Source organism: Trachypithecus francoisi, unplaced genomic scaffold (assembly GCF_009764315.1).
Source record: "Trachypithecus francoisi isolate TF-2019V2 unplaced genomic scaffold, Tfra_2.0 Lachesis_group16, whole genome shotgun sequence".
NCBI classification, from domain to species: domain Eukaryota; kingdom Metazoa; phylum Chordata; class Mammalia; order Primates; family Cercopithecidae; genus Trachypithecus; species Trachypithecus francoisi.
Genome location: NW_022681461.1, coordinates 79150235 through 79168242, shown reverse-complemented (window position 1 = coordinate 79168242; position 18008 = coordinate 79150235). Strand labels below are relative to the sequence as shown.

At 39.1% G+C, this 18008-nt stretch overlaps 1 protein-coding gene across 5 annotated transcripts in view; it reads left to right on the top strand.

Moving 5' to 3' along the window:
• The window catches only part of ZNF462 (zinc finger protein 462), a 152519-nt gene that overhangs the window by 115407 nt on the left and 19104 nt on the right, over positions 1 to 18008 (top strand). For all 5 annotated transcript variants that reach the window (XM_033237891.1, XM_033237890.1, XM_033237892.1 and 2 more), the window contains exon 10: positions 7177 to 7400. In XM_033237891.1, coding sequence (XP_033093782.1) covers positions 7177 to 7400 — 224 coding nt within the window. The remainder of the gene's footprint in view (positions 1 to 7176; positions 7401 to 18008) is intronic.

The window sequence follows — 18008 nt, the reverse complement described above, 5'->3', positions numbered from 1 at the left end:
GAGAGGTAGTGTCACCCTGTTGAGTGCTCTAGTAGCTGTGGCAGCTGGGTTCAAGGACAGAATTATCAGACGGGCTGGAGGTCACAGGGGAAGTCCACGGATCCACAGGCAGGACACAGCCGTGTCTACCATCTGTGTCCCAGCCTGGCTTTGGTGTCCATCTCTACTCAAAATGGCAGCTCAGTATGAAGCTGACCTTAACAAGTCGAGAGACAGGGTTGGGTGTCTGCCTTGCAATTTTGTATTGGGGCTGATCTCAAAGTAACAAGATGTGGCTCCTTCTGCAACTTTCCTCTTCCTGCTCTATCTATGACATCCTTGGCCTCTCAGGTCCACAGTACAAGATCTTTCTGAGGTCTTAGTTAATTAAAGTATGTGGGATGAAAAGCAAGAAAACCAACTTCTGAACTGGCCCAGAGACAGAGCTACTGCTGGCAAAAATAGAGTTTCCATTGCTTTTTGTCTGTATAAATTGATATATTTAAGTAGGGAGAGAATCTCCTTCGCTCATGGGAAATCTGAATGTGAACTAATCAGGGATTTATGTTGGCCACAGCAAAAGAGAGTATGATGTTTACTCATGTGTTCAGCAAGCATTCATTATTTGCTTGTTACATAACACACTATGCTTGGTTCTTTGGGCAAAATGGGGAACATAAGATCCAGTACCCACTCTCCTCAGAGGTAAGCATATGCGTAGTATACACAAGGCAGTGAGTGATGGGTACCTAGGAGGTTTATTTCTGTTTGCAGTAGAGAGGAGTGGCTTTCAAACTGATCTATGATAACATTTCAACAGGCAGAGAAGACTTAAGGCAGGGTATATTAGTTTAAAAGGGCTATTGTAACAAGTGACCACTAACTGTGTGGATTAAAACAACAGAAATGTATTCTCTCACAGTTCTGGAAGCTAGAAATCTGAAATCAAGGTGTTGGCAGGGCTATGTTTCCTCTGAAGGCACAAGAGAAGGATCCTGCTTTGCCTTTTCCTACCTTCTGATGGCTCCCAGGGTTCCTTGACACTACTTGGCTTATAGCTATATCACTCCCATCTTTGTTTCCATGTTCATAGAGCCTTCTTCCCTATGTGTATCTCTTTGTGCCCTCTTTTCTTCTTATAAGAACACCAGTCATTGGATTTAGGGCCCACCCTAATCTAATGTGGCCTTAACTGATTGCATTTGCAAAGAACCTGTGTACCAATAAAGTCTCATTTTGAGGTTCCAGGTAGACTTAAGTTTATGGGGGATACTCTTCAACCCACTACACGAGGGAAGAGACCATTTAATAAACTACTCAGATCAGTGGAAGCAAGATATATTTGCAGAATGATATTAGACATTTCCGGGGTCCTGAAGAGAATAGGAAGTATACCAGAGAAGTACGTTCTGGCCAAAGTACGAAGCGCTTGGATACTAATATAGAAGCTGGAACTTTAGTCAGTAGACAGATGGGAAGCCAGGACAAATTCTGATCAGGTTACTGATGAGACGCTTATTGAATACTAATTTAGCAAAGGTTGAAGCAAAGGATTAGTAGACCCATCTCATTCAGGAAATATGAACTTAGGTCAGATCAACATTTGGTGAGATTGACCGTGATTTGATGAGTTTAACTAGGGAAAAATTAAGCCCTGAACTTCTGTTTCAAGGATGAAGTCAGTGGTAGGACTTTTGGTAGGTTTTCATTCGTGCAACAGATATTTATTGAACACCCACCATATGCCAGCATTATTTTGTTTTTGGCTTTTTGAAGGAGATTTTTAAATTATTTTTATGTACAGAAAACTGAACAGTATACATTTAACCCAGTTTAGTGGCAGGTTTTTTAGCGTCTGCCTTTTACAGCTTGGCAGTGCAAGCCACAGATTTTGGACCAAGGACCTTTCCTCCTCAGTGATGTGGGATCTCATCATATCTGTTATAATTGGTCCTGATGGCTTCCACCAGCTTAGCCAAAGCGCCTTTGTCTTCCAAGTTAACATGTGTGAAGGCAACAGTAGTGCAGATCTCCCTGTGGACTAGACACCCCAATTTGTCCATCCCCTTGACAAGACAGTAGGGGACTCCCTTCTTAGGACTCAGGGCAAGCAGGAAGACAGCCAGCTCCCTGGGATCCACATCATGTGCAGTCACCATTGGTTGAGCTTTCTTGTTCTCTACTGAGCTGGTAAGAGTATTAACTCCTGCTGGAAGGACAGGTGGCCTCTTTGTGGGGACATTCCCTTTGCTGGCAGCCTTCTTCTCAACCCAGGCCAACAGTCTTCTTCTCTTGTTTTGTCTCTAGCCAGCTTAAGCAGTTGAGAGCTGTTAGGGGTCCAAGTCATGGGTGAACGGGTTAATTATGGGAGTCATTTTGAGCTGCTTCTAGGGTAGCCCTTTACTACTATAGCCAGAAGTAATGGGAACATTTGACAAAGGGACTAAGGTCCCTTTGGGGCTGGGGGTCCTGTCTTATGCCAACATTCTTAAGCTTTTTCTCAAACAGGGGATTCACCACCCTCTTGGCCTCCTGCTTTTCCGTGACAGCAGGAGCCAAGGCCATCTTCTTCCCCTTGGCGTTTTTTTCTCTTGGCATCTTGGGCAGCTGGAGGAGACAGCTCTAGCATTGTTTTAAGCTGTAGGGATACAGCCATGAAGAGTCAGGCAAGGTTTCTGCACTGAAGGAATTTGAACTTGAATGAGAAGAGAGACAAAAAAACAGGTGAATAAATAGTTTTATGAGGGTATTCCTACTGAGTTGATCACCATTGAAAGCACAATGTTTCATGCATAGCTTTGCCCATATGTATGTGTCTTGTACATCCATAGTGAGCCTTAAAAACTGGCCACAGATTTTAGGCATGAAACACAGTGTTGCTAAATATTTACATTGTAATTTTGGAACCATGAAATCACTGCTATGGGTCTTTAATTGGCATATTAACTTAAAGTTTCTGTTTCCTAATATGTAGACAAATGCTGAATTTGCACATTGCAAGTGGGAGCCTTGGGAACGGAAGTAGTGTCCCCTAACTTATCTGATCAGTGTCACTTTTCTTGAGAATAAAGTTTACAGTGAGATTGCCAATCTTTAATTTTATCCAGTGAAATTACATGTTTCCTTTCAACTTCCCCAAATAACTTTGCCTGATAGAATTGGAGGTACGATTTCCAGTTCCTTCTAGCTTGAGGATGGCAGCCTGGCTAACATCAAAACCTCATACTTCCTACCAGGAACTGTTTTGCTTGTGTTTATGTGTATCTGTTTATGGCTACATTTTGGGATGATTGATAATTTAAAAATAATGTTATTTTCTTCATAGTTTTCTCTAATATTCAGACTTTGTCACTTCTTTGCTTTGGTGCAATTTGCATGCAAAGTTTTGGTGGAGTAAAGAACTTCAAATCTCATTGCTTCATGTAGACTTGGCATGTTCTGGGAAGGAAACCCACCTATGTTGTGGTGTGCCTTTCAGGAAGGATTTTTACTAGATGAATCTGGGCTCTGCAGTGGTGTGGTTTCTCACCAATTTGAGCAGAAGTGAACCCTCTGTATTGCAACTGTGCAGAATTTTCCACTGACCTCCATGGACGCTTGAAAGCATGCTATTGTCAGCTCTTGTTGCACCTTAGTACACATGTGCTTCAATGTGACTCTCAGGCCCAGCCTCTTTGGTTTTATGTCCTGCTGTAGCACCAAGCATCTTTTGAGTAGGAGGAGATGAGAGACACAATCCATCTTGTAGTCGAACTGGTGAAGTCATAATATTTTTGCAGCCAGTGCTAGAAGCTGAGTCACAATGAGTGTGATTCAGGCCTTGAGTTTTCACCCAAGGTAATTTTGAGAGGTGTGAAGTCAAAAAGACCCACAGTTGTCACTGCCCCCATAGAAAAAACCCTGAGCACTGAGCTTCTGTAACCAAGGGAGAGCCCAGTCTATACCTGGAACCATTCCAGTTTTTAACTTTTATGTCCTTCATTTGCCTCAAGAATGAATGACCTCATTCAGAAAACACTGTCAGTCGTTTGCCCACCTTTTAAAGTCTGTCTTTTTTTATTTTTATCTTGGTCATGTTAACCATGTTTTTAGAAAGGGGAAAAAGCTAACTTTTTTCTAAAATTAATATCTTAGTAAAAACTCACATAATTAAGAGATCTGGTAGACTGGCAATGTCTTAGTTTGGAAATGGGAAGTTCTAGATTTCAGATTAAGTTAAGCAGGGATTTGACCCTTTCCTCAACTGTAGAAGGTGCTTGAAAGACATTCAGACATAAAGGGTTACCTTAGAAATCTGTAGCTTTTGCATTTTTTAAATATTATAAATGAAAAGCTTATAAGCACACACATACAGACTGGAGAGTTCTTATCAGGGGTGCGGGAGGAGGGCCCTGGCAGGGATCAGAAGACCTGTGTTCTTATGTCACAATTTTCTGCTGAACCAGAGGTGTAACTTTGAGGAAGTAGCTTAATTGATTAGTTCTCAGTTTCCACATCAACAAACTGAAGAAAACAGAACTGACTTTGCACGGTGTTATGCGAATAAAAAGTTATGTCAAGAGCAGAACACCTAACGGCGCTTGAACCATTGTGAGCACTGAATAGACTGCAGTGGTGTTCACATGAATAATTACTTGAACTTCAGAGTATTATTCTGACTGTTCATGACTTTGTGTAAAATTCACTTGGACACACATAGTGAAATTGGAAACTGCAAAGAAAACCAACCTAAGTGGTAGAGGAATTGAAAAGGAGACTCATAAAAAAAAGTTTGAAAGAACTGATTATTAATTGTGGAGAAGTGAAGACTGGAGAGTCACTGAATGACTATCTTTGAGGCGTGCAGGACATCATTATATGAAAAATGATACCCGGCTGTTCTTCATCACTGCAGAGGTCAACAGAACCCAGGCAGGCAGGACAGGGCAAAGCCAAAGAATAAGAGTAGAAGCAGTAGCGATGATAACATATAAATCAGGAACAAAAATGTAGAGAGAGCAAAGGGGATGCAGTCCCAAGGAAGATGCCAGTAAAGTTCATGTCAGCACTTCCCATGAACTCCTGAGGTCTAAAGGCATGTCCCCAGCATGGGGGCAGTTCCCCCAGTTCAGCCTGCATGCCCCATCTCTTGCTGTTGACACCAGCTTGTTCCTGGGTTCTGTCCATGAGTGCCTTACCCAGCGTAGTTGCAGGTAATGCCTGGCACTTTGCTTAGAGCAGTGATTCTCAACTGAGGTCAGTTTTGCCTCCCCAGAGTGTGTTAGTCTGCAGCATTTTTGGTTGTCACAGCTGGAGAGAAAGGGGTGCTTTTGGCACCTAGTGGGTAGAGGCCACAGTTATTGCTAAACATCCTACAATGCACAGGCTGGCTCCCCACAACAAGGAATTATCCTGTCCCAAAATTTCAATAACGCTACTTTTTAGAAACCCTGGGTTACAGGAATAGAATATCCTAGCATGAGCTCCTTAAGATTTACTCGTTTATGCCAAAGCATTTTTTTTCTCCGTTTACACCAAACCATACAACTGAATGGTTAGAGGACTTAAACAGTTGCTATTCTAAAAAAATGTGTGGATTACATTATAATCATGTGTTTCTTAGCTGTCTGCTATACTTGGGTTTAAAAATATTTATATTTCTAAGTAAGCAACTGATTCTTTGTATAGGGAAAATAACATGCATTAGAGCTCCAGGGAGTATGTTGCAGATACCACCTTCCACGCTTCCTCTGCCCAGCATTTCGCTGGCCGATTAATCGCTGCATTCAAGGACTTGCAAGGCAGTGACTGCCCTACAATCAGAGTGTTGTGGGTGAGACTAAGGCATGACACTGGGTGGGGAAAAAATTCCCTAGGGCCTGCACACTGGCCAGCAACAACGGGAGGACTCTGAAGAGTGAGTCGCATCGGCGCACAACGTACCGATGCCCTGGAAATGTTGCTATTCAGTGACTCTGGGAATAAATCATGCTTTCTTGACTTAATAATACATTGCTGTTTCTAAATAATATAAGTATATGTTGTGTGCGTCCATTTGTAAACTTTCTGAGTCTTCTGAAATCCAGACACAGCATGAAAACACACGCTATATTTGATTCTTGCATAAATAGCACAGATTTTAATTTTATCCCAGTTATGGATATCTGGCGTGTGCGCTGATACTCTGGGCAGACTGGTGTGAAATTTAATTTGAGCAGTTAAACACAAGGGTGAGAGAGTGCAAAATAAACAAGCACACGCATTTCCAGCCCTACAGCATTTGGTATGTTAACGGGAAAAGCACCCAAATCCTCTCTCTCTTTTATTTTTTCCCTCTGACAATCAGATTACAGACTGTCTAAAAAGACACAAATCCTCCATGTCTCCTGCGCAACCCCACCTCCCCCGATTGTTGCCTGCAGTCATTTCATTTGTGAGCTCTTCATAGTTGGAGTTTTAGTGAATGAAAGTGTACAGGTTTGCTTTCAGACTTGATATTAGATGAGAAATCACCTTAGTTTCAAAAGGAGGGAAGAATCTCTTTGAGAATACCTTAGAAGGGGAAATGAGAATGGAATTGGAAATAGTGAGAAATAATAGATTTACAGTTAAGCAGACCTGGTTTCACATCTCTGCTTTGCCAACTGCAATGTCTATGACCTTTGGAGAGTTGCTTGAAGACTCTGTTACCCATTTGTACTTATTTGTAAAAATGAGAGTAACTCCAGGCTCATAAAGTTGCTGATAGAAAGGTACCAGCACATGGGTGCCTGGTGAATGTCAATTTCTTTCCCCCTTAAAAGCATCTGTAAGTCCAGCCTCAGTTACACTTGCTGAGGAAGGAAGGCATGCTCATGGTTATTGTCAGTAATTATTAATGTTGGTAAAAATTGCAGCTACTTCCATTCCTCCCCCTTGCCTTAATCACCTCCATTCAGGAATTAGCAAGCACCTACTAGCCCGCCGCACCTCCATTTGTAGGTCATTCTGGGTACTGAGTACACAAAGAAGCTTTTGGTCTTAAAAACACCCTCTCATTCCCGAGGAATATGTTGTTTGGGGGTTAGGGGAGGGGCAGTGTGCATGTGTGTCCGTTCAAGGAACCAGATCCATGAGAAGCAGCAAGATTGGGTGAGTTTCTTCTTACATTCCAAAGAAAGAACATCTGCTTTGCCATCAGTAAAAATTCCCATCTTTCCATTCAATTTGTTTCCACAGAAGAGCGCGTTGTCCCCATTGAAGTTTGCCGATCCAAACTGTCCAAATACTTGCAGGGAGTAGTTTTCCGCTGTGATAAGTGTACCTTCACCTGCTCCAGTGATGAGAGCCTCCAGCAACATATAGAAAAGCACAATGAACTGAAACCTTACAAATGCCAGCTCTGCTACTATGAGACCAAGCACACGGAGGAACTGGACAGCCACCTTCGGGATGAGCATAAGGTACTTACCAGGACTTCCTGCTCCTGCCTCAGCACACTTGTGGGGAGGGGCCGAGGGGGATACACCACTGCATTTAGTCACGCCCACTGTGTACCAGATGGAGATGTGAACTCAAAGAGCTTTCAAAGTGAGGTCTAATGTCTTCTATTAGAAACATAAGGTCATTTTTAAAAATTGTGAAACACAGGTTGGGTGGAAGGGAAATCACCCGTCATTCTGCCACACCAGTCCAAATGCTGAGCATTTCTGGTCTCTTTTCTAGACCAACTTTCATTTGCTTTACGTCACTGTGATTATACTATACATAAAACGTTATACTTTGCATTTTTTAAAGCTTATTCTAAAAGAAGTATTTTGCTATGTTATTTGAAATGTTAATACATTTTAAATCACAAGGTTTGGCAGTTTCTATAAAGGACCAGATAGTAAATATTTTAGGCTTTGCAGGCCTAAAATGTAGTCTTAGTGTTAATGAAGAAAGCAGCCATGCAGGCATATCACTTGAGTCCAGGAGTTCAAGACCAGCCTGGGCAACATGGCAAAACCCCATCTCTACAAAAAATACAAAAACTTAGCCAGGTATGGTAGTGTGCACCTGTGGTCCCAACTACTTGGGAGGCTGGGGAGGGAGCATCACTTGAGCCTGGGAGATGGAGGTTGCAGTGAGCTGAAATAGTGCCACTGCACTTGAGCGTGGGCCACAGAGTGAGACGCTGTCTGAAAACAAAGAGAGAAAGAAAGCAGCCATAAACAATACATAAGTGAGCCAATAAGGCTGTGTTCCAGTAAAAGTTTATTTACAAAAATAGGCAACAGGCTGTGGGCCCACAGTTGCCAACCCCTATTCTGGTAGAATCACCTCTGTGTTTCTCAGTCATGTAGGTGGTTTCCAATATTTTGCTAACTACAAAGATTTGTCAAGGCATTACCCAGTATGTCTGAACATGTATAAGGATTGTAAAATGTATGTTTTGAGGGGAAGGAGACTCGAGAATGAATACATTAGTACAGGACATAAAATAGAGGATTTGTGAAAAAAAATTCTCTTCCAGAGGTTTGCCGATCAGAGGGTAGAAATCACACAGGACAACTTCCTCACTCTGCGCAGGGCTCATCTGGCATCTCATGAACTGAGATGATCATTTCTGGTTTTGTGTATTGCCCAGAGTACAGGAGGAGCTATAATTAGTATTTATTTAATGACAAGAGCCTATCAAAATGCTTTTTAATTAGCCAACAAGTCCAAAACATCTATTGAGTGTTTACTGAAGGCACAGGGAGAAGCACTTTTGATATTGTTTGCTTTTTCCTTGCTCCGTATCCTCATGAGTGGAAATATAGCCCTTCTTTTCTGGCCTTACAAACCCACGTTATAAAGAGTTTAGTCTGAATCATCTGCATCCACGGGTTAGAATTGTTCTGTGGGGTGTTGAGAGAGAAGGCTGAGCTTTGTCACCTGTCCACAATGGAACAATTTAATGGTAACTTCTCTGCTTTGGAATGCATTTATTTTCCAATATGTCTGCCCGAAAAAATGAAGCAAAGAGGAAAAGCCTGAATTACCTCACTTAAAATTTTTCATATCCTTTCTTATTCAAACTTCCTGGGCATTTCTTCCCCAAACTCGAGGGTAAATTACTCATCTTTTTCAAACCAAGCTTTCTATAATTATTCACATGTATCTTATTTACATAACTACCTCAGACCTTTTTATTACAGTGTTTAAGCCTCTAAGCTGATATTTTCAGACAGAACAAATCCGGAAGAAGATTCTTCTCTAGTTGTTGCACAATAGCTTGTAAATCACTGGGGAAATCCAGAAAATGTTAGAAACCGTAACAGACTTGGAACCAGAGGGTTCCTCAGCAGTGGGCGCAAGGCTGAGGCCATGAGGTACGGATCATGGAAATGAGTTGCTCAGGAACATATGGCCCAATTAAGAGCTTTTGAACCAAAAAGATCTGGATTATAATCTTGTCTCCACCATTTGCTTAATTTTCTGGGTTTGTTTTCCAGTTACTTAAATTTCTGGTTTGTTTTCCAGTTTGTAAATGGGAATTGTTACACGTTTCTCAGAAGTTTTGTAAGATTAAAGGAAGTCCTGTATTTCCCCCACTTTGAGACCCAATACATTCCTTAGAATATTTGTTAATTGAATTGTGTTCAAATATGATAATAGTTGTACCTATCATAATGGCAGCTGTGTTCCTGAAGACCTAAAACATTTACAAAATCACTAATTATACTTTGCATCTTAGACACAGTCTTTTTTAAAAAATTATTTTTCTATAGAGTATTGGGATACAAGTAGTATTTGGTTACATGAGTATGTTCTTTAGTGGTGATTGGTGAGATTTTGGTGCACCCATCACCCCAGCAGTATACACTGCACATTATTTGTAGTCTTTTATCCCTTGCCCCGCTTCCACCCTTCCTCCCAAGTCCCCAAAGTCCATTGCATTATTCTTACGCATTTTTGTCCTGATAGTTTAGCTCCCACATATCAGTGAGAACATACAATGTTTGGTTTTCCATCCCTGAGTTACTTCACTTAGAATAATAGTCTACAATTTCATCCAGGTTGCTGCACATGCCGTTAATACAATCCTTTTTATGGCTGAGTAGTATTCCATCAGATAGATAGATAGATAGATACATAGATAGATACATAGATACATAGATAGATAGATATCACACTTTCTTTATCCACTCGTTGACTGGTGGGCATTTGGGTTGGTTCCATGATTTTGCAGTTGTGAGTTGTGCTGCTATAAACATGCGTGTGCAAGTATCTTTTTCGAATAATGACTTCTCCTCTGGGTAGATACCCAGTAGTGGAATTGCTGGATCAAATGGTAGTTCTACTTTTAGTTCTTCAAGGAATCTCCACACTGTTTTCCATAGTGGCTGTACTAGTTTATGCCCCACCAGCAGTGCAGAAGTGTTCCCTCTTCATGCATCCATGCCAATATCTACTGTTTTTATTTTATTTTAGTTTGTTTTTTTATTATGGCCATTTTTACAGAAGTAAGGTGGTATTGCATTGTGGTTTCGATTTGCATTTCCCTGATCATTAGTGGTGGTGAGCATTTTCATATGTCTGTTGGCCATTTGTATCTCTTCTTTTGAGAACTGTCTATTCATGTCCTTAGCCCACTTTTTCACGAGATTGTTTGTTTTTTTCTTACTGATTTGGTTTATTTCATTGTAGATTCTGATATTAGTCCTTTTTCAGTTGTATAGATTGTGAAGATTTTCTCCCACTCAGTGGGTTGTCTGTTTACTCTGCTAACCCACAACTATTTGCCGTGTGAAAGATCTTTAATTAAGTCCCAACTATTTATCTTTGTATTTATTGCGTTTGCTTTTGGGTTCTTGGTCATGAAGTCCTTGCCTAAGCCAGTGTCTAGAAGGGTTTTTCCAATGTTATCTTCTAGAATTTTTATAGTTTCAGGTCTTAGATTTAAGTCCTTAATCCATCTTGAGTTGATTTTTATATAAGGTGAGAGATGAGGATCCAGTTTCAGTCTCCTACCTGTGGCTAGCCAGTTATCCCGGCACCATTTGTTTAAAAGGGTGTCCTTTCCCCACTTCATGTTTTGTTTGCTTTGCCGAAGATCAATTGGCTATAAGTATTTGGGTGCATTCCTGGGTTCTCTGTTCTGTTCCATTGGTATATGTGCCTATTTTTATACCAGTACTATGCTGTTTTGGTGACTATGGCCTTATAGTACAGTTTGAAATCAGATAGTATGATGGTAGTAGTCTGTTTTCACACTGCTGATAAAGATATACCCGAGACTGGGCAATTTACAAAAGAAAGAGGTTTAATTAGACTTACAGTTCCAGGTGGCTGGGGAAGCCTCACAATCATGGCAGAAGACAAGGAGGAGCAAGTCCCGTTTACATGGATGGCGGCAGGCAAAAAGAGAAGGAGGAAGACACAAAAGCGGAAACCCCTGGTAAACCATTAGATCTCATGAGACTTATTCTCTACCACGAGAACAGTATGGGGAAAATTGCCCCTGTGATTCAATTATCTCCCACCAGGCCCCTCCCACAACACATGGGAATTATGGGAGTATAATTCAAGATGAGATTTGGGTGGGGACACAGAGCTGAACCCTATCAGTGATGTCTCCAGAGTTATTATTTTTGCTTAGTCTTGCTTTGGCTATGTGAGCTCTTTTTTGGTTCCATTTGACCTTTAGAATTGTTTTTTCTAATTCAGTGAAGAATGATGGTGGTATTTTGATGCAGATTGCATTGAATTTGTAGATTGCTTTTGGCAGTATGGTCATTTTCACAATGTTGATTCTACCTATCCATGAGCATGGGATGTGTTTCCATTTGTGTTGACTATCATTTCTTTCGGCAGTGTTTTGTAGTTTTCCTTGTAGAAGTCTTTTGCCTCCTTTGTTAGGTATATTCCTAAGCTGTATATTTGCAGCTATTGTAAAAGGGGTTGAGTTCTTGATTTGATTCTCCACTGGTCACTGTTGATGTATAGAAGAGCTACTGATTTGTGTACATTAATCTTGTATCTGGAAATGTTGCTGAATTCCTTTATCAGTTCTAGGAGATTTCTGGAGGAGTCCCTAGGATTTTTGAAGTAAATGATCATATCATCAGCAAACAATGACAGTTTGACTCCCTCTTTACCAATTTTGGATGACCTTTATTTCTTTCTCTTGTCTGATTGTTTTGGCAAGGACTTCCAGTACTATGTTGAAGAGGAGTGGTGAGAGTGGGCATCCTTGTCTTGTTCCGGTTCTCAGAGGGAGAGCTTTCAACTTTTCCCCATTCAGTATTATGTTGGCTGTGGGTTTGTCATAGGTGGCTTTTATTACATTAAGGTATGTCCCTTGTATGCCGATTTTGCTGAGAGTTCTAATCATAAAGCAATGCTGGATATTGTCGAATGCTTTTTCTGCATCTATTGAGATGATCGTGTGATTTTTTGTTTTTAATTCTGTTTATGTTGATCACATTTATTGACTCATGTATGTTAAACCATCCGTGCATCCCTGGTATGAAACCCACTTGATCATGGTGGATTATCTTTTTGATATGTCATTGAATTTGGTTAGCTAGTATTTTGTTAAGGATTTTAGTGTATGTGTTCATGAGGGGCATCAGTCTGTAGTTTTCTTTTTTGGTTATGTCCTTTGCGGATTGTGGTATTAAGGTGATACTGGCTTCCCAGAATGAATTAGGGAGGGTTCCCTCTTTCTCTGTCTTGTGGGATAGTGTCAAAAGGAATGGTACCAATACTTTGAGTACCAATTCTGGTAGTCCGTCTGGTCCTGGACTGTTTTTATTGGTAATTTTTAAATTACCATTTCAATCTCTCTACTTGTTATTGGTCTGTTCAGGGTGTCTAATTCTTACTGATTTAGGCTAGGAGGGTTGTATTTTTCCAGGAATTTATCCATCTCTGCTAAGTTTTCTAGTTTATGTGTGTAAAGGTGTTCATAGTAGCCTTGAGTGATCTTTTGTATTTCTGTGGTGTCAGTTGTAATATCTGCCATTTCATTTCTTAATGAGGTTATTTGGATTTTCTCTCTTCTTTTCTTGGTTAATCTTGCTAATGGTCTATCAATTTTATTTATCTTTTCAAAGAACCAGCTTTTGTTTCATTTGTCTTTTGTATTGTTTTTTGTTTGCTTGTTTCAATTTCATTTAGTTCTGCTCTGATCTTGGTAATTGCCTTTCTTCTGCTGGGTTTGGGTTTGGTTTGTTCTTATTTCTTTAGTTCCTGAGGTGTGACCTTAGAATGTCAGTTTGTGCTCTTTCAGTCTTTTTGATGTAGGTGTTTAGGGCTGTGAACTTTCTTCTTAACACTGCCTGTGCTGTATCCTAGAGATTTTGATAGGTTATACCATTATTGCCATTCAGTTTGAAGAATTTTTTAATTTTCATTTTGATTTCATTTTTGACCCAGTGCTCATTCAGGAGCAGGTTATTTAATTTCTGTGTATTTGCATAGTTTTGAAGTTTCCTTTTTGGAGTTGATTTCTGGTTTTATTCCACTCTGGTCTGAGAGACTGCTTGATACAATTTCAATTTTCTTAATTTATTGAGGCTCGTTCTATGGCCCGTCATAGTCTACCTTGGAGAAAGTTCCCTGCACTGTTGAATAGAAGTGTATTCTGTGGTTGTTGGATGGAATGTTCTGTGTATATCTGTTAAGTCCATTTTTTCCAAGGTATACTTTAAATCCATTGTTTTTTTGTTGACTTTCTGTCTTGATGACCTGTCTAGTGCTGTCAGTGGAGTTTTGAAGTCCCCCACTATTATTGTGTTGCTGTCTGTCTCATTTCATAGACACAGTCTTTAATGTAATATTTTCACTATGTCATATTATGTTCTTTAATTTTTTTCTCTTCCTCATGGTTCACCAGCTTATTAAGTCCAATGAGCACCTAATTGAGGCTAAAGAATTGCGACTTTCAGCTTGCCTAATGATTCTTATGTTTGTCTCAATTGTTAGGTTTATGAGACTCATTACTGAGATAGCAATACTTTTTTTTCCCATTTTCTAATTTTTTTTCCCTACATGATGAGTACAAAATGCAATTTGAATTTTTGAAATAATTCTCCAAGCACTGTTTTGTATATAAAGATGGCAGTGCTATTGAAACTGAATTTTTGGCTGACAGCCAGTGGAATTACATGCTGGCTAAAAATGGTCATTTGTTAGGGGGAAAGATATACAAACACCTGATTTCAGGGTTCATGAGAGAGGAATGGGGAGTCAGTGTACAATGTACTAAACAGAATTATGCTGACAATTCAAATATAAAGGTCAAGGACCATAAGGCTAAAACAAGAAATTAAAGGCATGAGAATCGGAAAGGAAGAAACACAACTTTTTATTTATAGACAATGTGATTTTTATAGGTAGAAAATCTGCAGAATCTACAAGGAAAAAAAAAAGCTACTAGAACATGAATGAGCTTAGCAAGGTTGCAAGATATAAAATCAATATACAAAAATCAATTATGTTTCTGTATACTAGTAATGGACAACCTGAAAATGAAATTTTAAGAAGATCAATTTCATGTACACTAACATCAAAAAGAACAAAAGTCTTAAGAATACATTTAATGAGAACTATACACTGGAAACTATAGTGTTGCTGAGAGGAATTTATAAAACTAAATTAATGCAATATATACCATGTTTATTAATTAGGAGACTCAATATTGGTAATTCTTTTCATACTGACACACAGATTCAACATAATCTCTACCAAAATCCCAGTAGACATTTTGGGGGTGAAAGTGATAAATTGGCCCTAAAATTTATATGGCAGTACAAATGACCTAGAATAGCCTAGTGTGGAGAAACAATAAAATCAGAGAATTCACTCATCTTGATTTCAAAACTCACTATAAATTGACATAAGATAGATGCATAGATCAGTAGTGCAGAAGCAAAAGTCAAGAAATAAACTCTCATATATGTGATCAGTTGATTTTCATAAAAGGTGTTAAGGTAATAGGGAAAGGATTATTTATTTTTTAATGGTGCTGAAACAATTGGATTTGTGTATGCAAATTATGTCCCTTGACCTTTACAGCACTCTCTACTCAAAAAAAATAATAATAATCAAAATGAACCATAAGCTTAAATGTGTGACTAAAACTATAAAACTTGCAGAAGAATAGTAGATTATATCATCTTGGGTTAGGGAAAAAAATTTATATATGATGCAAAAGTTACAACTGAAAGAAAAAAAAGAAGACACCATTAAGAAGATGAAAAGGCAAGCAACAGACTAGAAGCAAATATTTGCAAAGTAATTACCTAACGAAGGGCTCTAACCAAAATATTTAAAGAAATCTTACAACTCAACCATAAGAAGATAAGCAACTCAGTTAAAAAATGAGCACAAGATTTGAACAGACACCTTACCAAAGAAGATAGATATACAAATGGCAAATAAGCACATGAAAAGATGTTCAACTTGATTCACCACTTGGGAAACATAAATTAAAACAAAATAAGATTCCACTCCCCAACCACTAGCTAGCATGGCTAAAATTAAGAAGGCTGATAGTATCAAAGTGTTGGCGAGGATGTGGACAAACTGGAGTCTCATACATTGCTGATTGGAATGTAAAATAGCATAGCCACTTTGGAGCAGTTTGGCATTTGTTTATAAATGTACACTTGCCATCTGACCTATCAATCCTACCTTCACATAAAATGGGTAAATAAATAAAATATGGCGTATCCATGCAATGGAGTACTACTCAGCAATAAAAGAGAATGAGCTACTGATACATTTAACAGCATTGAGGAATCCAAAAAATGTTACGTGGATAGAAGCTAGACACAAAAGACTACGTATTTTATAATTCTGTTTTTATGAAATTTCTAGAAAAGGCAACATGATAGAGACGGGAAGCAGCTAAGAGGTTACTTAGGCCTGGAAGATGGGAGCAGGGATTGATTACAAAGGATATGAAGGAGCTTCTCAGAGTGATGAGAGTGTTCTTAAACTGGATTGTGGTGAGGGTTGCACAGATATATAAATTTACTAAAAATCATTGAATTGTTTACTTATAATAGATAAATTTTATGGTAGGTAAATTATACCTCAATACCTAAAACAGATGTAAGTTTCCCATAACCCAACACACAGTAGGTCCTCAATAAATGTTAATTTCCTATAGTCTTTTTATGATGTTCATCCTGAGAACAGCTATATCAACAGGATACTCAGGATCCGGATTAATGTGGAATAGACTTAGCAATTGGTTCCAAACAGGGATTCACTTTTTTTCCCAGTAAAACAGTGCATTGCTCATTATATTCTTCTACAAATAGCATTAGGCAATTTGTGTGGTGGGGAGAATCTATAGAATAAACTATAAGACACGTAGAATGTACTTTCAGTTAAAGGATTTCATTAAAAAGAACTGAACATTCAAAACTCGACTTCTGAATTCTGCCTACAAAGGTTGTAAACCTCAGGAACGTCTATAAAGATGTCAGACTATATCATTCACGGACTGGACAGAATCCTGGTACCAGCAAGAAAAGTCCTTAAAGTCAAATATACCATTCCTTCTGAGAAACAGAATCTCCAGTGCACTCGATTTAGGCTGCATGTTTATCCTCAGAAGCCAGCGTACAAAAGGGATAACCATCAGAACCCTCATTTTATAGGTAATAAACACAATCTTTCCTCCTAGATCTTTATCTTTGTTACTAGTGAGCAAGGCATCACTTGTAATCTCTTAGGATCTAAAGTAAACAGTGCAGGTTATTTGAAATTTTGTTTTTTTGTCCTTTGACTCCCTGTCTGTTTTTAATCTCAGTGGGTCCTCTAGAAGGTTGACTAGTGTAGTCTCTCCCTCCACCCCTCTCCCCTTTACTTCCCTCTCTCCCTTCCTTTACTCCCTGCATTCTCTGTCCCCCAACATTCTCCCCTCCAACACATATAGTGAATTATTTATCAGTAATGCCCTTTATTAGCAATACTGTTGAAAGATGAAGACAACGTTTTGTCTTTTTTGAGTCAGGGTCTTGCTCTGTTGCCCAGGCTGACGTGCAATGGCGCAATCATAGCTCACTGCAGCTTCAAACTCCCAGGCTCAAGCAGTCCTCCCACCTTGACCTCCCAAAGTGCAGGAATTGCAGGTGTGAGCCACTGTGCCCAGCCTAAGACAACATCTTTAGGAACCTTAAAGTCATGAAGAAAAACAAACCTTGCACTTCTCACATTTAAAAAATACACACACCTTTTTTTAAAAGAAAGTTTATATGCAATACCTTGTTAGTGTTCTTTATGATTCTGCAGTCTCTTTGCTAGTTTAAGGAACATAAAATATATTATCTCTAACTTGTTCTGCTCATAAAATTGTCATGTTCAGTATATTAAATTTAGACGGATAGTCTATTCAGGCAATACACATTCACTAATTGAATTTACTTTGAAATGTTTTTAATTTTTTATATAAATGGAGCCTCAGGCAGTTGAACTCTAAAGAAACTCATATCTTACTTTTTGCCAGTTTGAGGGAAACAGCAAAACATTAAGCTCAGAAGGAATCATCAACATTTTAGTTATTCTAATAAAATTGCTCAGTTTTTTGGACTAGTGAAATCCACAGTGGCCAAAAAAAGTCACATAGGACATTTGTTTCCAGAAAAGGAAATGAGAAATAAATGAAGAATCTTTCTCCAAAGATTCTTCCCAAATAAATCATAAGACGAATTTTTCCCAAATTATAAAACACACCTTTGGCCACAATTTTTTTTTTTATTGCTTTTTATTCCTGAACTAAATGCTAGCAACTTTAGCTTTATCAACTACAATGATTTCTGCAAGCTGAAGCCTTCTCTAGAAGACTATGCCATTTCACTTCTGCTTTCCCTCATGTAGTTCTGCTTCTTTGTTGACCGTAGCTCTATCTCTTCCGTGTGTTGTAGAAGACAGAGAAACCAGAATTAGATGAGCACGAGGTGTGACCATTTTTCAGAGGGGTGTGTCCGGCAAAACCTTCAACAGTATTTCTCAAATAGGCATTTGAAGATGTTCTTTACCTGTACCTTCGAAACCATCCACTAAACTCCCCAGTCAAAAGTCTTCGT